Source organism: Gossypium hirsutum, chromosome D11 (genome assembly GCF_007990345.1).
Source record: "Gossypium hirsutum isolate 1008001.06 chromosome D11, Gossypium_hirsutum_v2.1, whole genome shotgun sequence".
NCBI classification, from domain to species: Eukaryota; Viridiplantae; Streptophyta; class Magnoliopsida; order Malvales; family Malvaceae; genus Gossypium; species Gossypium hirsutum.
In genome coordinates this window covers 475,154-499,923 of record NC_053447.1, presented here as the reverse complement: position 1 = coordinate 499,923, position 24,770 = coordinate 475,154, and the positions used below count along the sequence as shown (strand labels likewise).

Sequence of the window (24,770 nt, the reverse complement as noted above, 5' to 3'; positions counted from 1 at the left end):
AAATAAGAAAAACCTCAAAAATCAAGCGTGACTTTATTCTCCCACAGATATCGAGAATTATTATTATTTATGTTGAATGAATATAATTTTATTATTAAAAATAGAAAACAGTAAAAGTACGGTGATGGTATATTTAGAATAAATTTTTAATAGAAAAATTAATTTATTTTTTTATCTGAAAATTCGTTTATTTATTTTTTAAGTAAAAAAGTAAAAAATAATTATATTCATATTCATGAAATAAAGAGGACAAGTCAGAGCTGAAATGATCCTTTCCGGGATCTTTCATTGTATTAAAGTAGAAATGATATTTTATTTTCTATTTAATGCGTCGTCTTTACATAAAACTTCACATTGACTTGTAGTTTGGAAACGAATCGACTTTTTAACTATTCTAATTCCAATTCCAGATCAAAGCCTCCGTTTACATTGCATCTCTCCCAAGGATCAAAACCTCCCTATTTCTCATCCAATGGACAACATTCTTCTTCCATAACACAATACAATCACAAATTGTTCCCCAAAACTCCCCAATTTCTCCTCTTAATCTGATCATCAAATAGAAAAACACTGAGAGAGATGGATTTTGATGATGAAAGGCCTCAACAACAAGTAACAGGTGTTGTGATAATCACTCTTCCACCATCTGACAACCCTTCTTTTGGCAAAACCATCACAGCTTTTACACTTACTAATGATGTTTTACCTCAATCCCTCACAACCCAAGAGCCAGACCAGGTTTTGCCAACAACCCGTGTTGTATCATCACCTCCACCTTCATCCCAAAGTCCTCAACTTGGATTCTCATTCTCTGGGTTCTTTTCTGAAAACCCCAGAAAGCTGTTAGGATTTCTGGGTGTCTCTCTTTTTGCTCTTCTTCTTTATAGTTCGTGTTTTTCTAGTACTTTTGTAGAGCTGAAGAATTCCAACGATAATGATGATGATGATAAGCCACAGTCTTTTATCTTTCCCTTGTATCATAAACTGGGGGCTGCTGATTTGGAGCTCAAGTTGGGGAGGTTTGTGGATGTTGTTGATAAGGAGAATTTGGTGGTTTCGATTAATGGGGGTGCAATGGAGACTAAGATGGTTAACAAATTGGTGGCTGCTAATTCTATTGTGATGGATTCATCTGCTACTATTTTGCCTGTTAGGGGGAATGTTTATCCTGATGGGTATGTTTAAATCTTGTTTCTTTTTCTTTAGTATCATGGATTAGAGAAATAGATGTTGATTTTAGGGCAATTCAAGTTTTTGCCTGTGATGCTAAGGTGCCAAAAAAAAAAAGGAAACTTTGTGTTGGTTTACAAGCAGCCAGCTTTATACTGTTCTTTGTTGTACATTTGAGAGCTATGAAAACCAATGTGATTGTCTCATTTCATATCTTTAAATTACCTTTGTCGGATTCGTTCATTAAGAATGCTTCTTCTTTCCATAATTATAATTATTAGTCACTGTTTTTTTGGGCCATTGTCGACACGAAATAAAAGCATTGCTGCAATACTCCTTTTCTTTAGGTAGCGTTTGGGAACTAGGATTTCAGAATTTGGATTTGGATTTGGATTTCAAAAAATAGTGTAAATTGAGTAGTAAATTATTTAGAAATGTAACCTTTATGATCATTTCTTAAATCCATGGATTTGCTAGAAGCCTATTTAGTAATGAATTTGAAATCCGTAAAATATATTTGGATTTGACATTTCCTTGTGATTATACTTTTCTAATATATGTTAGACTGAGTCTAGACTAATTTGAATATAATATATGCATTTCATTCTTACTATTTACATAATAATTGAAATCCAAATCCAAATTTTTAAATTCAAGTTTCCAAACGGAGCATTAAAGTTTCCTGTATAAAAGCTTTACCCTCTGTTTTATGCAACTACAAGTAGGAAGGGTGTTTATATGAATGATCAAACCAATTGGCAGAGTATGTTTGGGAATTTGTCTTACGAAGATATATCAACAGAAGTGCTAGTTTTAGATCATGCTGCAGCTGCTCTTTGAAAATGTCAATCTTGTAAAAGTTATCATTAACCCAAAGCTTAAAAAAGATGTTGCTGTGGCGATCTTGTGTATTTCCTTTAGAGATTGACTGCAGGAGATACAAGATGAAGTTGATTGTGGTTCTTGTAATTTGTTGTCAACTACTCGTTATTAGCTATAACTTTTATTGTTTGCTTAATGTGTGATTTTTCTTTATAATTTTTCAGATTGTACTTCACATACATGCTTCTTGGGAATCCTCAAAGACGTTATTTTCTTGACATTGATACTGGGAGTGACTTAACATGGATACAATGCGATGCTCCTTGCAGCAGTTGTGCCAAGGTAACGCATTTCTCACTGTCTACTAGTCTTTATCTTGTGCATATATAGATGGTATCATTAAATTACACTAATCATTCTAGAAGTATACTGGTAGCTGATGTAATGAATTCCTAGTTGCTATATGAACAATGAAAACACTTAAAACAGAGCTTAGATGGAGGGAAAACGAGCAATTACCAAGATAAGGCCATCAAATAAGAAATAAACCCCAAACATTCGTCATGTTTGAAATAGGGATCGACGGATCGTGCATACTCTAATGGATACGGTTGATGTAGGGAGCAAATCCTCTATACAAACCCACAAAAGTCAATATCGTAGCGTCAGGGGACTCAATGTGCATGGAGGTACAAAAGAATCAGAAGCCTCAAATTTGTGAAACTTGCCAACAGTGTGACTACGAGATTGAATATGCTGATCGTAGCTCCTCCCTGGGGGTTCTTGCAAAAGATAAGCTTCACTTAGTGACTCCAAATGGATCAATTACCAACTTAGATGTTGTTTTCGGGTATCTTTTCTCAACATACTTGACTATTTGGTATTCATCCATCTAATCTTCCTCCCAATATGTGTGAATAACTTTTTAATTTATCTGTCCTAAGGTGCGCATATGATCAACAAGGCATACTTTTGAACACACTATCAAAGACAGATGGAATTCTTGGACTAAGCAAGGCTAAAGTTAGCTTGCCTTCTCAATTGGCAAGCAAAGGGATTATTAACAATGTGGTTGGTCATTGCCTTGCAACAGATGTCGCTTCTGGCGGATATATGTTCTTAGGTGATGATTTTGTACCAAACTGGGGCATGTCATGGGTTCCTATGCTTGGAAGCCCTTTGATGTGAGCATGAATCTCTGAAACTTTGAATCTTGTTTATGCTTCCTTGAGAAAATTTATTGTTTTCTACATAAAATGGGTTTCGGATCTAAATAACTACTAAGTAGCCTAGCCTAGAAAAGCCTATATACCCTAATTTTTCCATCTTCACTATGTTGTAACAAAGGTTAGTTTTTGGACATATATCCTTGCAAATATGAGGCTATTTATTGTAAATGTCGCAATCAGCATTTACACTAGTTGTTGTTCAGTTAGGAAGCTTTGCACTGCCCCTTCTCCTTTAGCTTTTCATTGTTATAATCACTTAAAATTTTGTCATTTAACTTCTGCAATTTCTCGTCTGCTGTTCGGTTCCTCTTCAGCTTTGAGTTCTTACTTCTGTTTTGAATTTGATTATATACCTTCAGAGAATTTTACCACACACAACTTGTGAAAATCAATTACGGAAGTAGCTCCCTAAGTTTAGGTGCAAAAGACAGCGACAAGGCAAGAGTTGTGTTTGACAGTGGCAGTTCTTATACGTACTTCACAAAACAATCATATGCCGAATTGGTCTCTTCTGTAAGCATTTCCATCTTCTGCTTGATTGAAAGACAAAGTCACTTTTTAAGAAAGACTTTCCATCTAACTGTATTGACTACCTGTTACTTGATGCAGCTTAGTGAGGTTTCCGAGCTAGGATTTATCCAAGATGCATCAGATCCAACACTTCCAGTCTGTTGGCGGGCTCCATTTCCTATCAGGTAGCCTATCTGTTGTTTCAATTAGGTAAATTTTTCCTTGGTTGAAGTACCTGGGAGGTCGTTGTATTATAGGGACTGAATCAAATTAGTCCCTCTACTATTAAATGAATCAGTTTAGTCCATATGATATTTAAAAGAATCAAATAAGTCTAGTTTGGAACAAAGTTAACATTTACTATATAAAACATGTCTTGAAAATTATCTTTTTCCAATTACAGAAGATTTTATTTACAGAACCATAAAAATTTCAAAAAATGATATTTTTTAAACAATAAGTGTTAACTCTACCAATTTGGCCTTATTTGATTCTTTTTAATAGTACAGGGACTAAATTGATCCAGGTCCCTACAATAGAGGGACCTCTCAAGTACATTTACCATTTTTCTTTTCATATTGTTTTCAGCTGAGGAGAAATTTTGCACGTAGCCTGTTCTAATGGCTTTTGTAAGGGATAAGAAGCAAAGAATTGTTTCTCGGTTGCTTGAACTTTTTATTCCTATATTTCTGGATGCAGAACTATTATGGATGTTAAAAAGTACTTCAAGACTTTAACCCTTCAGTTTGGGAGCAAATGGTGGATTATATCCAAGAAGTTTCATATTCCTCCAGAAGGGTACTTGATCATTAGTGTAAGGATTTCCCAACTACTAAGGACTAGTTTCTTTTCTTTGTTGCTCCAACTTTTCATTTTTCTTGAAGTTCATGTGCTTGATGCACATTTGAACTTGGTTATCGGGATAAAAGGGCATATACCCATATTGAAGAAAATTTTAAGCATGTCCCACGTTTGGGACATTTACCCATATTCAAGACTCGTACCCGAGTCTGAATAACAAAGTTTATTTTCACACAAGATGGTTCCATGGAAGCCCTTTATGATGCAGTTTCCTGTAATGCAGAAGGGGGGTAATGCATGCTTGGGCATCCTGGATGGAAGCAATGTACATGATGGATCCACATTTATACTTGGAGGTTAGAATAGTTTTCACTAGTACTTGCATGTATGAATGACCAAAACCTTTTATCCAGCTTATTGTATTGCTTTAGAAACGTTTAACATAGTTCATAATCTTTGATTGGCTTTTAATATTGTTTTAACATGTCAAAACATTCTCTTCCCTAGGTAGGTAATGCGAGAAACAGAACTTGTAGCTCTCCCTTTGGAAAATATGCATGTTTCGTTCGAGAAAATAAACTGACAGACCTACATTTTGTCGAATTCTTTGTAAATCCCAAGTAAAGCTTTATATGTTTTTTCCATTTTTGGTTTATTCAGAACTTTTCTCTGTATGTATTTGCAGATATATCACTGAGGGGGCAATTGGTGGTTTATGATAATGAGAAGCAGAAGATAGGCTGGGGTCCATCGGGTTGTGGGAAACCTAGTAGATTCAAGAGCCTTCCCTTCTTTGAAGGATAGCTAGTGACTGGCATCTATCATTACTATTATTGTTATGACACAATTTAACTTAAGTAGATGAAAAACATGTGTATATTCATAAAAGCTTATTACACTTTAGACACCAACCAGCCAGCCATTTGTAAATTTATCCCACATAATACTATATAGACTCGGTCGCTATCTGTAATGTAAAAATGCGTGTTCAGTTCAATGCTTCTCATGCTGTACTGATTATGTTGAATAAGTTACAAAAATTTATTTGATATAAAAATAATAAAAAAATACACATAATTGACATTCTCAGTTGAAATAGCATAATCAAAATGAGAGCGTATCAAGACTTGTGGGGTAACCTATAGCATATAAGTATATATGGTACCACTTGGGCTATTACGTGCTTGAATAAATTGCTTATTCAATTAATTTTTCTATATAAGTCTTAAAACTATCGAATTCTCCAAGAAGTCGATCGAGCATTTTGTAAGACTAGTCTACCGCAGAATACGGTCTTTTGATGCACCCAAGGGGAACAATAACTTCATTTTGACAATTAAATGTCATAATAGATAACGAATTACAAATACTGAAAATATAGCTTCAAAATTGTACCATCCCATAAAAGTAACTATGTAAATCAACTAAACTAAGGTCTTGGGGTTTGAATAATATCCTCACCGCCATCACGATTTCCGATAGTTCAAGTTATTTTCAAAAATCTGTGAAATACCCCAAGTTCATGCATTGCTGATGTGCATCATCCCCAATCAGGTATGGCTGCTAAGTTTAATTATTTGTTGCCCTTTTTTTCTAATCTTGTATGTGTAATAATACCAGTACCACATCAAGAATTTCTTTACTTCGATCATTAGAATAATAACAGTAAAAGTAAAAGCCATGTGATGGGATAATCCAGATATAAGCCTACACAATTTTCTTAGCAATGAAGAAGAGCAAGTCTGAAAAGGATCTTAGCAGCAGAGAGAGGAACAATAAAAGAAAAGAAAAAAAGAGTTAAAAGAGAATCTTGTAAGAAAAAGCTAAGACATCATGACCTGATTGCATGACTCTAGGGCTTGAGTGGCGAAAAACCTCACATCCACATCAGGATCCTCGCTCAATTCAACTAAGCATGGACGGATCGTCTTCTCCACCACCTGTATTATTCATCATCAATTTTACTAAACACTAATAATTCCAAATCCGGGTAACATGGAATACAAGCTTGCTTTCTTTTTCCTTTTTTACTTTCCCTCATTATTAGCGTGTGATACTGCTGCTCGCAAGCTATTCGAGAACAACTCAAATTCAGTTCGATAATGATCAAGCAAGTAAGCTCAATCTTTTGATGGAGCCAAATTCAAGCACATTAATACTCAATTCAAACGGCTCACAAGTTTAATAGAGCTTTTCATTTTAATATATTTTTATATTAATTATATTTATACGCTCATTACATAGAAAGAGCTTAAGTACAAACTAGCTTAATCAAGCTCAAGCATAGCAATTGATGTCTAATTGAACTGAAGCCAAGTATCAAGCCTCAAATTTCAAGTCTAGCTTGAGCTTGCCACTATTTCGATTCAGCTCCGGCTCAATTACACCCCTACCCCTTGTTGATTCGCATATAACATTTCTTTCACTTTTTTTAGGTAAGTGAAACATCTACCAATTTTTAGAAACATGAGAAATTAAACTAAGCACACTCAATGTATAATGTATTTAAAGGGAAAAAACAAATATAAAAATATTAACACATGATAATTATTAAAGTAAGATAAATTTACTCACAGATTGATCAACAATAGGAATAAGTGACTGCAGCACCTTGGCCACATTAAACTTGATGTTGGGTACCCTGTGTCATGCAAGTTTTAGCTTCATAAGCCGAATCAAACAATTCAAACAAATAAGCTTTTAAATCAAACTTCAGCATGCACCAGCATTACCTATCTTTTGAAGCATTGATAACCACAGGGAGAAGTTTTGAGCAAGTAATATCTGAGCCCATAACGGGGGCAAGTAGAGAAATTGCATGTAGAATGGTCATCCGATACAGATAATGAGGATTGTTAATCATGTCTAAAACCTGTAAATGGATTTACCAAAAAGAGACGTCATATCGAGAACCAAAATCTTAGTATGTCTACTTTATCTTCACTTGTTTAGAATTACAAAAACAGGGAAACAAGGTATTGTTTAGACAACCAGACTAACCTGTGGAACTATATGCTGCATTGCCCAATCTGGTCCAAATTCTTCAGCCAGGCGCTTCACATTATTAGCAGCAGCATCACGAATGGAATAAACCTACAACGAAAACCAATGAAGTTAGCTAAGTTTACTTTGAAATATCACACATCATGTCCTAGTATCACCTCTTAAAGGTAGACTGGTAATATGTAAGTAGACCCTCAAGCAGACAAAATAGTTTTAAACATTAGTTTTCTCTCCTATTCCACCAGAAACCACTGATTTTATTATAAAATTAGTAAGAACAACATCCAATTGTGGACTCTCAAATAAGCAGGGAGCAATTACAGATTGGCATTGACATATACTTAATTACGAGACAATTAAACCGGGATGGGATCATAAAGAAAGATGCATGATGCCATTTTTGCTCCATATCAAAGTTCTTTGCACCTTATCTTTCAACCATTGCATGCAGAGTGCACCAAGTTTGTCATCGAAAAAGCCAACACCCAACTGACTTGCCAATAAAGGGATGTATTCTATTATCGCAAGCCGAACCCTCCAGTGTCTATCCTCTGCAAGCTCCACAATGGCTGGTAATAGGGACTGGGACAGCAGATCAATTCCAATAACCTGCCATGACAGCTATATTAACTAAGCTGCAAATGAATATAAGAGAGAGATATTCACTAACATGCTCATAGTAAGCAGTTCTTCCAACTGGTGCACCAAACAACAGATGATAACTGGCAGTCAAATATTAAATGACACGTCACCTAAGCTTGAACCAAAAATTATTAGTGCCCTTGTTTGAACCAAAAATTTCATTTACAACACATCATTGAATCCAAATCCCAGAGATTCATGTTAGGGGGGAAGACCTTAATACATCAACAGAAATTTAACATCTTTATTTAAGGGATTGACCAAGCATGGAGGAATTTCCACCACTCATTTGAGATTGACATGCATCCAAGAAGATAATATGATAAAAACTGTTGAACAGTATCACCAAAAGATGGGGGGGGAACTGTATATAGAAGATAAAGAAAACGTTGATATTGTTCTTGAAAATTCATAAGTTATATCTTAAGAATAACCTACCTGGTTGACTTGATCAAGCTTGCTAATGATGTTCAGTCGGACATCTGGAAATTCATCTTTCAGAAGAGAAAGAAATATTGGAAGCAATTGCTCTATGGTCGCATCCTAAAACCATCAAAGGAGATTATGTTATACTCGGGGGGGGGGGGGGGGGAGCAAATGAAAGTTGGCAACATGCATAGAATGGATGCAATAGAAAAATAAGAATCATTTTTTTTGTAGAATCCACATAAGATTAACAATACGGAATTACTACCTTCCCTAAAACAGGTGCCATTCCCATTATAACTGAGGCCAAAGCAGATCGAACATGCTGGGATGAATCCGTTGATAGTTCCTGCAATAGACAGCATTAAAAAATTTAGACAGTGAATATCCAGGATGCAGAAGAACTAGATTAATTCTACAAATAAAGAAAAACCTTGGATTAAGTAGGCAAGGTCTTCCAAGAGTACTTTTACCTTGACACAAGGAAGAATGTGCTGAATAGCTAGTTCTGGATTCAGAATTCGGCAAAACTTAGTTACTTTTCCAGCAGCAGCTATCCGCACTTCAGCTTCATTATCACGAAGTAGGCGAACATAAGCAGGTACTAGTTCCGACCTAAACATGTAAACCTTACAACATCATTTGATGATAACTAACAAACTCATCACTAAGATAAGGTTCATAGAAAAGCAAATGCTAACAAAAATCACTTCTGAATGACCAGAGCATTATAATTGATAAAGAACCTAAGACAATAGCATCAAATTCCAATTAAATAGCAAGGAAATGAATAAATTCATCCGTAGAGATCAGGGGGAACAGGAAGAAGGTGAAATTGGATAACCCTAACAGGGATAACAATAGAAGTCAAAAAAATTTATAATTGCTATTGCCACATAATTGTAGAGATTACCTAGTAGGCTCAGGTCCGACAGCTTCACACAGCTCGTATAATTGATTTGCGACCATGTAACGAACACGCCAAGACTTATCCTAGAACCCGAGTAATGCCAATTCAAAAAATTGCTCATATAAATTACCGAAGTGAAGAACAGTAAAAGAGAGAGAGGAGAAAGGTAAATATAAATTTAGAGAATAATAATTTTCCATTTTTTTTCACTTCAAGAAGCAAGAAATAAGAACTAAATATATTGACTTAAAATTAGTACAGGATGCATTCTACCAAATGAACATTGTGAAGCATATAAAAAAATTTATAACCTTAGAGGTTAATCAATTTCTAGTAGGGTGAATCAAAAACCATAGTTTCAAGAAGTTGGTTAAAACTTAAAACAAAGGATATGAGACATCCCACTGGATCAGCAAAGCGCAGATTGAAGACCTTAAACAAAATGGATAAAATGCTATTTGTGGTAGAATCAAAGATAGTGATAATCCATTTTTATTCAAAGATATCCAGAACCATTTTGCAGATGCAAAACTGGCCATGGAAGAAAGATGACCACTGACACCAATGCTTTTTATAACAGCTGGGATCCAGGAACGTCATGTGTTCTAAAGAACAGCGGCTAAGTTTAATTCTTGACCTTAATGGGTCAAAGAAGTTCCCAACCTCCGCAATGACTACGGAAAATGCTTTTCTGAAGTTTTCTAGAGATGCAATGAACTTAAACAACATGGTCTACCTGTGAGAAATTAACTATAACAGGGAGAAAATGTGCTACACAATCTTGGGGTTCCAACAACTTTCCAAGAGCTGCACAACCCTCAACAGCCAATAGGCGAACAGAATCTTGATCTGCAGTATAAAAATAGGAAATAAGTTTAGAGGCCTGGTAAGTATGAACTTGATAACAATACTGGAAAACTAAATCTGCAAACTAAAATGCATAATCAGCAAAAAACAGTGATAAATTATAGAGATACAGGGTGGTTATTTAAGCATGCAAAATAAATAAATTTCATCAATAATTTGATAAATTTGTTTCAGTGAAGGAGAAAAAATGGTTATAGATGCTGGAGTTGGTAAAACTGCTCAAATATACTATGATGTATTTTGGGTGACTCTCAATAACTGTCTATTTTCTTTTTTAAATATCAAAAGAAGGGCAACATTCCTTAGAACTAAAGGAACTGATAACTACCCCCTTTCCCAATTCCCTTCTAAACGGATGAGAAACATCATAAATGCCACTAAACTCTCCCTTCAAGATTTCAAACTAGTATTGTTTAACTACTATTCAAACTAGTATTGTTTAACTCAAATCACTTACCCTGCACTTTTATCCATATAATTTATTTTAAAGCATTGAGTCAACAATGGTTTACCAGCAAAACAAGTAACCATAATTAGAATAAAATGAATAAATTAGGCAAACTACATACCATCATGTGTCAAATCATCAAACATAGACATGATGTCCACCTTCAAATGAGGTGCTTCTACAGTAGCAGCAAATTTTCCAAGATTGGTCGCAGCAGATCTCCTAACCATTGGCATGTCATCTTGGCAAAGCTGACTGTATATCGCTCTTAATTCAGTTTTTAGTGCCTCCAGGGCACTAGGGTATGCAATATGAAACAATCCACACGAGGAAACTCGAGCTGTAAACCACTCACCAGCAGCCAATCTCTGGTAGTATGCGATTACCACATTCAAAGGAACAACAATGAGTCTATTTTTAGTTCCAAATAAGTATTAATTAGTATTACATCTAAAAACTGATTTGAGCATATATAAAGAATAACATGTCCTGGTTGTTAGTTTAAGCAGACCAGCATGATATTCCTAATTTAGAAACACAAAATAAGGTTTCTTTTCCCAATCTTTCACCACACAAATGTTAAAGCAAAATCAAAACTTCATCAAATTCATGTAGTTACTTGTTGCAGTATTTTACCTCATCTTCCCTAAGATAAAGAAAAGAAGATAGAAAAAACTATATCATGCATCTGCATTTCAACACATTCACGATTCAACTTCCGAATTACTATCTCAATGAACATAAAAAGAATATTGAATACAAAATGCATTATGCATTATGCATAAGGAAAATGGAAACACAAATCAGAACACCAACCTTCACTAGTGGAATAAAATACTCAACCAAGTCCTGCTCCCTCATCTGCGCACCAATTCTACACAATGACTCCACAGCCTTATCCCTCACACAAGTTTCCTCAACAGTGCAAAGAGTCTCCAATGGAGGTAACAATACATTAGCAAATTCCACACCTCCAACATAAGGAATAAAAACCCCCAATTCTTCTGCCATAGCAAGTAGAACTTCATCATCGTCATCATTATTCTCACTCAGAAACGGAATCAATTCCTTCCGAGTCCTTTCTTCCCCAAGTGCACGTGCAATAGTAGAAAGTCTACGAATCGAGTTCAAACGAAGCTGGATATCTTCATTCTTGAGCTCATCAATCAACACCGCAATGGGATACAAAGGCTCTTCAATCATTGACATCTTAACTCACAAGATTTTACACCTAAAATATACAAATAAACTCAAAATAATCAATAACAGTTAAAAAACCAGAACTACGTAGTAACCCAAGTCAATCATACACCTTTTCCTTCATGCCCTAAGCAACTAAACAGAGTGTTAAAAGAGTGAGAGGAGTGATATTAACCACGCACTAATTGCAAAAAAGTAGGATAAGACGAAACCCTAATAAGTGCTAAAACAAAGTGACCCAATCTATAAAAATTTCCAAATAATTTGAAAAATCTTTGAAACATAAAACAGCTAAAGCTGAAAACGACCAACAAAAACAAGAAGAAGGTTTATAATTCTGAGAACAAAATTTTCTTACCAGGAAATAGCAAGGAAAAAACAAGTACCTTTCGAGGGTTCGAGTTAAGAGCGCGACTGTTCGAAACCCGATCTGATCCTTAAGCGGAGAAATTAAGAGGGTTTTGATCTGTAAAAGGTGGTAGATTTTTTAGATTCAGTGTTTTTTTTTTTTTTTGAAGACTTAATTTGTGGGAAATTACTCGGCGCCACAACTTTTCTTTTCACTTTTTTCTATGTTTCTACTATATCTAGTTAATAAGTTCAACTTATTACATTCCTACTTTTAAAAAAATATTATTACATTTCTAAATATTGAGATAATTATATTAGATTTAGGTTAATTTTGAATATTTTACAGGTTGACCTAAATGTTTATAATTTGAATTTTATAGACCCCAACCATACAATTATACAAAATATTTTAAAATATAAAAGTAATTAAATTATATTTTACTTCCTAACCTACTAATAAAAATATTATATTATATGACATAAGACGTTGTGTTCAATATTTAGCAACCTCCAATTAGGGTTGAGACGGAAATTTTATCCGAATAGAGATGTTTGGAATAAACATTAAATTTATTATACTTTTTTTTATAAATGTTAAAATAAACTTTAAAATTTTATGAAAAGAATAAAGTTTTAAGATTTTTATTTTATGGAATAAATATTTTTTTTACTTCATTATAAGGGTGATTTCGAGATTATATCATAAGTCATCTTGAAATAGCGTCGTTACTATTTTAATCATTTTAAAAAAAAATTAATTAATTTAATTACTCTTGACTAAAGCTTAAGAACTTTTTTTTTAATTATCCTAACACTTTTTTTGTCTCTCTTTTCTCTTCCCTGTACTGTACCTCAGAACCCACCATTTTCTGACAAATGCAAGCCCTTGGCTAGATAAACAAGATGGTATATTTGAATGCCTCAGAAAAGAGAAAGAAAAATATATTTCTGACGTATATGTTGTTTTATTATAGCTAAGCTTGAAATTTTTTTGTTCCTGCTTCTTGTATGCAAGCCAGTCAGATAAACATGATGCAACTGGATCCATATATTTCTGTCGGCATAACAATACCTACAGAGATCCATGTTGAGAAAATGGTACGTTTTGAGGTACAAAGACAAGAGAAAAGCAATTTTATTTGAATCAGATTGGATCGATTGAATAAAAAATCGGTTGAGAAATTGGTTTAAACGTAATTTTGAATCGATTAGATCAAATGGTTTGAATTTTTTTTAATTTTTTACATTTTTAATAATTTTTTAATTAAATAATAATCTATTCAATTATTGATCAGATTTAAAAATATTAAAAAATAATAAGAGAAGAAGTGTCTTGAATTGGACATATGACCTGAACCTTATATATAAACTATTTTGTTGCTATTATTTTAAATGTTGCCTGATTTATTACACTTAAATACATCATATCTTCGGGAAAATTACCCAAAAAAGCTGGTTTTTTTAAAATTTATCAAAATGGATCTATTTTTTGATTATTTACCGGAATGGGCCATTTTCTAGGAAATCGCGTCCACGTCAGCGCGATGTCAGGGTACGTGTCAGGACATCGCGTCTACGTCAGTGCGACCTGCTGACGTGGAAGGAAATCGCGTCCCTGAGGGAGCGATTTCCTTCCACGTCAGCAGGTCGCGCTGACGAGAACGCGATGTAGGCCGCGCGTGAACAGTACCCCAACGGTCAAAATTTTGACCGTTGCCCCCTCAACGGTCAAAAAACAAACTATAAATACCCCCCATCCCTTTATTTTTTTTCACAAACAATGTAACACCCCTTACTCGTATTCGACACATGAATAGGGTACGAGGTATTACCAGAGTTTACTAATTAATTTTCAGACATTTCATTTTTATCTAACGTTCATATTTATAACCAATCAAAATCAAAACATTAATGAGCCAACGTTAACCAAATTAACTTATACACGCCATAATAACCAGAATCAAATCATCCAAAATTATCGATAGAACCAATGGATAATGTGATATATCTCCAACAAGCTTCCGATAATCATTTCAAAACATCTAATAACTATAAAAATTCCATAAATTGTTAAACTTTCAAATTATTAACATGCTTTTATAATTCTTCACAATATAAATAATGCTACATTTCCTACCAACCACAATCAAGCTTCCGATAATCATCTCACTGCATCTAATAAATGTACATATTACCAATAATAATTCAATTTCAATAATAAAACACATATCCATATAATATTCATCATAAAATAACATTCACTTTAATTAAAATTATACAGAATATAGTTCATACGAACTTACCAGGCTAATATGCAGAAATACCAAGATACAAGGGCATTTTGGTAATTTTCTATTTTTTCTCGAATTTCTACCCAATCTTGATCTAAATTAATTTTTCATTTAATAAAACAACTCATTTCATGCAATTTGGTCATTGTTGACATTTTTCCAAAATTACCCCTAAAGTTGTACTTTTATTCAATTTAGTCCCAGAGCCTAAATCATGCAAATTTAACCATTTATATTGCAAACCCATGCTAGAAAAATATCCACACATTTATTTTCCTCCTCCTCCTCTCCATTCCACATCCTTAATATATATAACATGCTTATATGTAACATTATCTATCATTTCACATTTATGTTTATTCGAATTATTCATTCAAAGTTGTCCACTTGAGTCATAGTCACTAAATTATTTATATCTTGAGCTACAGAACTCAAAATTGAGATCTGTTAATTTTATCTGAAACTAGACTCACATATCTTCTTACCATAAAATTTTAAGAATTTTTTAGTTTAGCCAATAAGTACAGTTTATTCTTTAATTTCATCCCTGTTCTATTATCTGACAGTTTCGACCCTTCTTCACTAAAAATTAATTATCTCATCGTACGGGATTCGGATGATGTTACCGTTTATTTCTATTAAAAATAGACTCAGTAAGGATTTAAACATATAAATTTAAGTCTCTAGTTATTTTTTTCCAATTTTTGATGATTTTCCAAAGTCAGTACAGGGGAACCCGAAATCATTCTGACATTGTCTCGCAAAATTTATTATATCTCATGATTCACAATTCTATTGCTTACACCGTTTCTTCTGTGAGAAACTAGACTCAATAAGCTCTAATTTAATATTTTATTCATCTTCTAATTCAATTCTCACAATATTTGGTGATTTTTCAAAGTTAACCTACTGCTGCTGTCCAAACTGTTTTAGTGCAAAATATTGATTACTAAGTTTATAACACCCTTATTTTCTTTCTCTACACTATTTCTCATCACTTTCTCTTATTTTCTCTTCACTGACATACCAAGAACATAAAACCTTATATAGTAAAACTCTACATTAACATCAATTTCATACTTTTTCAATAATATCAAACTCAAAAATATATTGAAATCTTGATGTTCTTACCTTGCTCAATTGATTTCAATCTTTAACTTGATTTTCTCTCTCCTCCAGCTTCTATTTCTTGAATCTAACTTGATATTCTAGCTCCCCATAGTCTCCTTGTTATCTTTCTCTCTTGATGGATATGGAAATTCTTTTGATTTCTAAGTGAAAATGGTGAATTTTTTATAAAAGGACCAAATTGTAAAGAAAAGAAAGTTTCTTTCTTTCTTTCTTCTTCATACGTTGGTTGCATGGGGAAGAAGATGATAATTCCTCATCTTTCCTTTCATATATATACTAAATAGAATAATAATAAATTAATAAAATATCATTTAAACATCATATTAAAATATTAATAAACTAATATTTATTTATTTAATTAATCTAAAATATCACCAACATCATCATTGCCTTCTAGATTTCTCTCTCTTCTAATTGACCATTTTTCCCTTCATAATATTTTAAAATTCCATCATTGAGTCACACTTAATTTGGTAAAATTATGATTTAGTCCCTCATAATTCTTATCTTATTCAATTTTGTCCTAATTCATCCATTTTCCTTAGTTTCTAGATCATTCCACCCTTAAAATATTTACACCTTTGGTCCTTCAACTTTTTTCATATTTACACTTTAACCCCTCAAATTTTAAGTATTTACTCTTGGGCAACAATACTTTTCTCCCTTTTGCGATTTAATCCTTCCTTGCATTAATATGTCATAATATACTTCTCAATGTTTACATAACTCAAAATTTCCCTTTTTGTTACTTTATTTCCTTATTTTACTATACCAAGGATGATATCTTACTGTAGAAATTTTCAAAATATTACATTTGTGGTCCCAGAACTATTGTTTCGACTAGGCACAAATTCGGGCTATTACAAACAAATTCTATCTAATTTTTCCTCTCTAATCCTCTCAATTTCCTTCCAAAATTCTCTAAATTTCCTTCCAAAATTCTCTCAAACCCATATTTAATTTCAAGTTTCTCTCAATTCCCATCCAAAATTCTCTCAAATCCATATTTAATTTCAATTTCTCCTTAATTTCATTTTTTAAAATAATTTTAAATTTTTTATATTTTCATCAATGACCGGATCATTAATTCGTCTTGATAGGAATCACATATCGGTGGAGCAAATGAAAATGGTAAGTATTAAATTTAATTTTTAAATATTATTTAAGAATTTTTTATTTATGTATTTTTATATCATTATTAATTTATTATTTGTTATAAAAGTCTGAAGATCGGGTATTAGAATGCAATATCCGGAATATGCATGCTCCTCCATCATCATTAGTAGAGAACTACCTGCGGGAAGCTGGTTTTTGGCACGTGGCGACGGTAGGCCAAGGATGCAAGTTGGACCCGAAACGGATCAGTGCGTTAATCGAGAGGTGGAGACTCGAGATGCACACATTTCATCTTCCATGTGGAGAGTACACTATCAGTCTAGAGGATGTCAGTCTGCAGTTGGGATTGCCGGTGGACGGGCACCAGTCACCGGGTCTGCCCAATCTAGCAATTTGGTTACGGATATTGGCAATTATCACCGGCACTGAAGTCCTAGGATCTGCTTTTATCGTGGGCAGTATCAAGTTAGCTAACATAGCTGAATCCATTTTGGGATGATCTTGTGAAACACCTATAGAGGGAGTACATTAAATAATACAACATTGCAAAATAAAATTTATTCCGGGAACATTCAATCATGTACCTGCAGCACATGTATATGGACCTTTGTACTTTTTTATCTCCCACAACCCTGTTCTTTTCCTTAACGAGGCGACGATTTTCCATGAACATGTGTCGTATTGCACTGCACACTTTGCCTCAAACTTATCAGATTTTGATTTAACGACGTAGTAATTAACGTCTTTTTTATGCTATGTTGTTTCAAAGCACCAATAAAACTATCTTTGTTGGTAAACTGATTACCAACTTCGAGTTCACCGAAATCTACCCCCGAACTTGTACGATCGCGCAACCAGTGTGGTAGATTTGGAAACTCTAACGCATCATCCGCTGACAGATCGACATTATGCATGTGGGCTGGAGGTGAGTATGCTCTGAATGGTGGATTTTCTTCTTCATCTGAACTCCTTTCAGCATCTTCACCCTCTGTTGGAATCGGCTCCGCTTCAGAAAAATAATTCCACTTCTGCACTATCCGGCCCGGGCTCTCGAGGTGGATCCACATCGAAGTCATCTTCTAACCCACAATCATCTACAGCGTACGACGTCCCCTCACCGGTTGACGTCGTAGGTAGTATGTCATCCCTTCTTCTGGGCATTTGATAACGTCCCCAATTGGATGTAGATTGCCATCCACTAGAACTTGATGCAGTTCCCCAGTACGTATTTCTAGCATCAAACGTCGAGGCACTGACGTACATGTCCCATCCACCGACAGAGTGTCTTGCAGGGGATGTGCATTCGACACCGTTACCGAACATGGGTTGTTCCGTATTTTGTAACCCGCTGACCGAGTGTCGGCCAGGGGTCGTGTATACATATCGAACACCGGACAGCAGTACATCTGTTGGCGACGTAAATTGTACATATAACTCAATATAAGTTGCTCCAATAGCAAGATGAGTCTGCACCATTGCCTCCAAGCTACGAGCACCTTTTATGTCGAATGAGTCATATGTCACCGGATCAACACACAAACAAAATCGATACGTGATTGACAGAACTTTCATTGGCATCGTTCCGAAGATTTTACGCCTAATTCTTTTACGAAGTTCTGTCAAATCTATGTTATCGTTAAATGACAGTCGCACCGTATTCTCCAACAAAAAAACCACACCATTCTCGGTATGGCAAACCTCACCATCGTAGTAAATAACAACACTAATACGTTCACTCATTTTGAAACTCTAACTTTCTTAGCCTCTCTAAATTGTTTCTGCTATGACTTGTGCATTTTAATAACATTTTCTGCCTAATTTATAGCCTCAGCCCAAACTTGCTACTGTAGCAAAATCGCGTCCACGAGGGCGCGATTTCACAATTTCTTCTCAAATAGCATTCTGGTAGAGGCGATTTTATACTATTTGCTCAGAAACGTCAAAAAAAATTATTTCTTACATGACTTACTGTAGCAAAATCGCGTCCACGAGGGCGCGATTTCACAATTTCTTCTCAAATAGCATTCTGGTAGAGGCGATTTTATACTATTTGCTCAGAAACGTCAAAAAAAAATATTTCTTACATGACCTACTGTAGCAAAATCGCGTTCACGCGGGTGCGATTTCACAATTTCTTCTCAAATAGCATACTGGTAGAGGCGATTTTATATTATTTGACCAGAAACATCAACTCGAAATAATTTATTACGGGACCTAAAAACCCTAAAAAGCCTAAACCCTAAACCCTAAAAGCCAAAAAAACCAAACGTGAAAAAAGCGTCAAAATTGCGTCCCCAAGAACGCGCTATGTGGCAGGACATCGCGTCCACGTCAGCGCGACCTGCTGACGTGGACGCAATTTCCCGGAAAATGGCCCATTCCAATAAATAATCATAAAATCGGCCCATTTCAATAAATTTTGAAAAAAAATCAACTTTTTTTGATAAATTACCCATATCTTCAACTTTAAATATTTAAAATGTTACGAATGGTTTAAAGAAATATATTTAAAAAATTTATTGGAAAAGCGCATTCACAATCTTAAGTAATCAAATTTATATATTTAAATAATGAATTTAACTCATTCTAAAAATTTATTACAAAATCAATAAGGTAAACTCCGTCACATATACTATTATATTACACGGTCGGCTGTTTTGTCTTTTTCTTTTTTTCTTATATGTGTGTATTAATTTGTTTTTTAATTTTATATTATTTGTACTTTGTATTCTTGTTGTTTATAATTTGTATTAATTTTTTTATTTAACATGGTTATACTTGTCCAGAAAATCTAACCGAAAATGTTTTTTATATTAAAAAAATAAAGTTAAACCTTCAATTTTTAAGTTGATTAAAATTATTGATATGAAATTTAAAAATTAAAAAAAAAACTCTAAATACACATTCTAAAATTTGAAAACACTATAAATATAAATATAAATTTAAATTTAACATAAAGGAGAGCATAAGAAAATCACATATCTAAAACAAAATTATAAATCTTCAACATAGAAAAATCATGAAACCAGCAATAGAAAATTTTCAACTATTAACAAAAGGAACTTCAAACTCATAAAAGTAAAAAAACAGCATTCTTAAACCGAAATGTAATAAACATCATCTAAAAAAATTTTAGATTTAAAATTTTAATTTGCATTTAAAAGATGGTTTAGTTTAATTGAATTAGAAAACACACTTATTACAATTTTATTTCAAAATCATTATTTAAGCGAGAAAACTAAATATTACTAGAAATTAAATTTAATCAACAGTGTTAAGTTTAAATTACAAATAGAAGGAAGATTTTTAAATAAATGTCGTATTATTACCATTAAGAACTGATATTTCAGGCTTAAAACTAAATCTAGACCACATGTATATTTGTGTAATTACCACCAAAAAAAAAACGAATATGTCCACGTGATGTATACGGAGCCAAAACGAACCGTTTCGGTTGTTTTTTATTTATTTAATTTTCACTACAAGGCGGAAAGTGATTCAGGCCGCCACGTCAGCTCCGAAATATCAGCCGCCGGTTCAAACAAACCTCCTAACGCCACGAAATCGCCGGTATTATTACTATGGAAACTGTTATTGGTATCTGAGTCAACGCCGATTCCGAATTCAAACGGTTCGTAGATCGGAATCGGGAACTCATTCCCCATCATTTCCCCAAATCCAACGCCACCTGACCCTCCACCTTCATCCACATCAAAGGCGGTCTCAAATCTCTGCTCCACCTCAACCGCCGGTAAACTCGGTGGCAAACCCAGTTCATCATCCGAAGCTTCAAACAGAAACCCTAACTCCGGCCTCGACTCGCCGGAATCCAATACCGTTTCCGGTAAAGCCACCTGTTCCGGAATTAAGATCTCTTCTTCGAAACTCCTGATGACCGAATCAAGTCCCTGAATCGCCGGATCTGGTCCACTAACCGGATCTGAATCGTCGAGGATGTTCAGCAATTCCTCCGGTATATGCCTTGTTTCCGGCAAATTATCTTCTCCATCATCAGGATCAGGTTCTACACGAGTAGCCTCGGGAGAGTCGGAGTCGGGACCCTTATTATTGTCCGAGTCAACTCGAGCGAGTTTTGTATTGGGCACCGAGTTAGCCTCTGACTCTTCCCGGGCTCTCTTCTTATTTCCTTCGTTATCCTCCATAACCATTAGTAAACCTTCAGTTCCAAAAAAATTGCAGAAAAAAAAAACCCCTCAGTTTTCAAATCAGAGAGTTACTGGTGATTTTATAAAGGATTTGGAAAAAAAATATAATAAACTGTTTAGAGAGAAGGTTTCTAGAGAGAGAAAGTGAAAGTGTAGAGAGAGAAAATACGGGGTATTGGGTGAGTGGGAAAGAGATAAGGAATGTGAATATATAGTGGTTGCAAACATGAGGCAATTTTTGAATTTATCCATTTTTTTATTTCATAAAAAGAAAATTCAAATTTAAAATATTAAATAAAAAATAATTAATTCTTGACAAAGACAGGCGCGTGTAGATCGGAGCGGAGGCAGGTCTATTTGATGAGTCATTCACTGCTTTTTTTTTTTTTGCTTTTTCTGGATTTGTCTGCTTTTTCTGTCAAATTAAGTAATTAACTAAATTTAAATGTAGAACTTTGAAGTCCGTTTCCAAGGGTGGGAGAGAATCCACTGGTGGCGTGGACATCGCTCTCTTTTGCAGGTCCAGCCTTTTTTTCTATTTGCTTTTCTTTTTTAAATAATAATTAATTTGCCCTTTTTTAAGCTTTGATTTTTGACATGTTCTTCCCTTTTGTTTTCTTTCTTGTTCAGGTTTGTTTGTTTTTTATTTTGAGTTGTTCAAATATCTCACGCAGTTTCCAACTAATCTATCGATAGGTATTCAATTTAATTTTTTTAATATATATAAATATAATTAAGATACGATAAAACAAACTCTTTATATAAATATACGACACAGTAAAAAATAATTATATAATTTAATACGAGCCTTTTACTGAATTGATGTTATTTTTAATCGAGTCACCAATTCAATAATAGAATTATAGAAATACATCTTTTTTAAAATTATAAATAATACTATTATGATACTTTCGTAGTTACATAATTTTATATCATCTTCAAATAAAATAACTAAAAATCTAATAATCGAAGGTGTGTACAATAGTATTAAAATACAGCTCACCTATATCCATTTTTGAATAAGTTATTACAATATCTAATATTGCATAGAACCCCAACATTTAGCTTATTGATCAAGGTTGTTCATCATATCTCCAAGGTTGTGGTGGGATCGATCCACAGGTTATGCATGTCGGGTAATTTAAATGGGTGTGTTTAAAATTCTATCGTATCAAAAAGTTTTAATATTGTACGCAAAAAATAAATCGATTTGCAAATTGTGCCTATAATGCGGCTTAAATGGTGTGTGTGATAGTTTGATATTTTATTGTATAAAAAAACCAAATATTACATAAAAATAAATTTAGTACAAAAATATTTTTTAAATTACTCACAATTTTTAAACTCTTTGTAATTGATTTTTTTCTTTTTTTCTTTTTTACAAAATAAGTTTACATCGGTAGGGTTCCAACCCTAGTCATTAAAATGTCAATAAAGGCTTTAACCACTGTTCGTTTTTATTGTTGACAACTTTTTATAATCGTTATTGTACAGCCCAATTAACAGAGCCCAAACACCAAACCCGAGGCCCAAATTCGGAGCCCAAATCCAAAAAAAAAGGAAACCTAATCCCCCTAACCCTAGCCTAGCGCCGCACGTCCTTGCCCCTGGCCTCCTCACCTGCTCCGCCGTTCACCTGCTTTCTGCCATTGCCCACACGCCACCACCAACTCCTCTGGCACCTGCAATCAAAAGAAAAAGAACAGAGCAGAGCAAGGCAGCAAGCAACAGTAGCCACATTTTCTTAATATTGTAATCGGCTATAAAGCCTAAAGGAGATCAGTTTGTATGGGGGATTTTTCATTCTTTTTGTTTCGGTATAAAGAAACCGATTGCAAACCATTGTAGAGGGGACACTAGTGAATCAAAAGCAAAAGAAAAACAACATTTTGAGAAATAAAAGAACCGAAATTGTGTCTTAAGGTGGGTGGCCTTCTTTTTTTTCTTTTTGTTCTTTTTCTTGCTATTTTATTATTTATATTCAAAATAAAAGAATAAAAAAGGGAAGTTTTTACCATTTTTTCGTCGTCGTTGGAGTGCTCGGAATCAGAGGGTTGCGTCGAAGAAAAAAGGGGGAGACTTTTGGTCTCCCCGCCGCCGTGCACGGCGGTGCCGGCGCCGGCAACCGGTGATCGACACGGTGGCTCTCGGCCGGGCTACTGACCGGAGAAGAAAGAGGGAGAGAGATTTCAGAGAGAAATTTTTAGTTTTTTTTAGGGAAGAAAGAAAATGATTTTTTTGTAAAAAAATTTTGATTTTTATAAAAGGTTGAAACGGCGCCGTTTTGGCACGGACCAGACCCGGATCGATCCGACCCGCTTAGAGAGGATCCGCGTGTTTTGATAATTGGGTTATTTTCCCATTTGGTCCTTCCGCAATTTTGGGGTGTTTCAATCCTGTCCTATTGGCACTTTTTATATTTTGTAAATTTCGCCCAAATTATTTTAATGTTTTTGATTTAGTCCCGGGTCCTATGAAGGGACACGTGTCCCAATAATTGGAATATTTTCTTATTCGGCCCTTCACCCTTTCGTACATTTCCAAATCGGTCCCCCCCGTAGTTATTTTATTTCAGTTTCAGCCTCTAACTTCTATTTTTATCCCTGATTAGTCCATTTGTGTTTATTTTGTTATCATTAATTAATCTATTTATTGTCATACTTATATTTTCTTTTTATGTTTATTTGCTCATTATTATATTATTATATTTTATTATTAGCTTATTATTATTATGGTTATTATTATTATTACTATTATTAATTATTATTAGTTTTATTTTCTTTTTATTTATTACTATTATACTAATACATTAATTAGTAATATATTATTTTAGCTTTATTTATATATCTATATATATATATATACATTTTCATAATATATATATGTACACGTTTTTTATATTTAATATGTACATACATGCTTACATATATATATCTTTTTTTTTCTTTTTCTCCTCATTTTTATAATTTTATTCTTTTTCTTAATTCATTTATTTATTTACGTTTTATTATTATTATTGTTCTTTTAGAATGTTTTAATATTATTTGTTTATCTATTTGTTTTGTATATTATGGGTTTGTCTTTTTTATTTTATTTTATTTTATCTTATTATAGTTACTGTTGCTCGCATTATCTTCACACCACCGTATTCATTAGGTTTGCTATGTACATTAATAATGTCATCCGTTTTTGCATTTCTTTTATCACAACGCCGTGTTTCATTTTACTCAATATAACAAAATTTGTTTTAAATAAGTAGCATTTCGTGTTTAGATTCAAGAGATCGTACCCTAACTTACTAGGTTTCGATTTTCATAATAAATCTAAATACACGAATCTTTTTAAACTCAAGTTTTTTAAATAATCTCAGGAATTAAGAAAAGATCATGTCCTAACTTACTGGGCATGATACCTTTTCTAAACTCGAGATAATTAAATATCTTTTAAAAAAATAAAATTTTCAGCATGTATTCTCGTATCAAGAATTCAATACGTTGTGTCCTAACGCATTGGATGTGACACGTTGTTTTCTCGAAACGAGAATTTTTTCGAAATAAATGTAATATTCAATGTTTAATATTTTGATAAATTGTGCCCTAACGTATTGGGTTGCGATTTCTTCATTTGATTTAAACAATTGAATATTTTTTTTAACTTCATTACACGTTTTTTTAAACTCAAGTTTTA

General features: G+C 33.7%; 3 protein-coding genes across 4 annotated transcripts; 1 reads left to right on the top strand and 2 right to left on the bottom strand.

Annotated features, from left to right (window-relative positions):
- Positions 1–256: 256 nt before the first annotated feature.
- On the top strand, positions 257–5,529 carry LOC107904656 (aspartyl protease APCB1). 2 transcript variants are annotated; one of them, XM_016831102.2, is made up of 9 exons: positions 257–1,175; positions 2,217–2,334; positions 2,613–2,842; positions 2,937–3,176; positions 3,581–3,734; positions 3,831–3,916; positions 4,431–4,545; positions 4,816–4,888; positions 5,218–5,529. In XM_016831102.2, the coding sequence occupies exons 1-9, from the start codon at positions 580–582 to the stop codon at positions 5,334–5,336; spliced, it is 1,731 nt and encodes a 576-aa protein (XP_016686591.1). In that variant the 5' UTR covers positions 257–579; the 3' UTR covers positions 5,337–5,529. The 2 variants fall into 2 exon arrangements, with proteins under 2 accessions (XP_016686591.1, XP_040961317.1); XM_041105383.1 differs by having other exon boundaries at positions 345–1,175; positions 4,801–4,888.
- Positions 5,530–6,159: 630 nt separating this feature from the next.
- Positions 6,160–12,641, bottom strand: LOC107902537 (serine/threonine-protein phosphatase 2A 65 kDa regulatory subunit A beta isoform). Its single transcript, XM_041105382.1, has 13 exons — positions 12,415–12,641; positions 11,645–12,059; positions 10,950–11,196; positions 10,250–10,362; positions 9,517–9,596; positions 9,077–9,218; positions 8,872–8,952; positions 8,616–8,720; positions 7,962–8,144; positions 7,533–7,625; positions 7,265–7,404; positions 7,107–7,173; positions 6,160–6,472 (listed from the first exon to the last, which is right to left on the bottom strand). Exons 2-13 carry the CDS (start codon positions 12,035–12,037, stop codon positions 6,356–6,358), a joined length of 1,761 nt encoding a protein of 586 aa, XP_040961316.1. The 5' UTR covers positions 12,038–12,059; positions 12,415–12,641; the 3' UTR covers positions 6,160–6,355.
- Positions 12,642–20,220: 7,579 nt separating this feature from the next.
- Positions 20,221–21,306, bottom strand: LOC107904657 (uncharacterized). Its single transcript, XM_016831104.2, has one exon. The coding sequence runs from the start codon at positions 21,084–21,086 to the stop codon at positions 20,397–20,399; it is 690 nt and encodes a 229-aa protein (XP_016686593.1). The 5' UTR covers positions 21,087–21,306; the 3' UTR covers positions 20,221–20,396.
- Between the last annotated feature and the right edge of the window lie 3,464 nt (positions 21,307–24,770).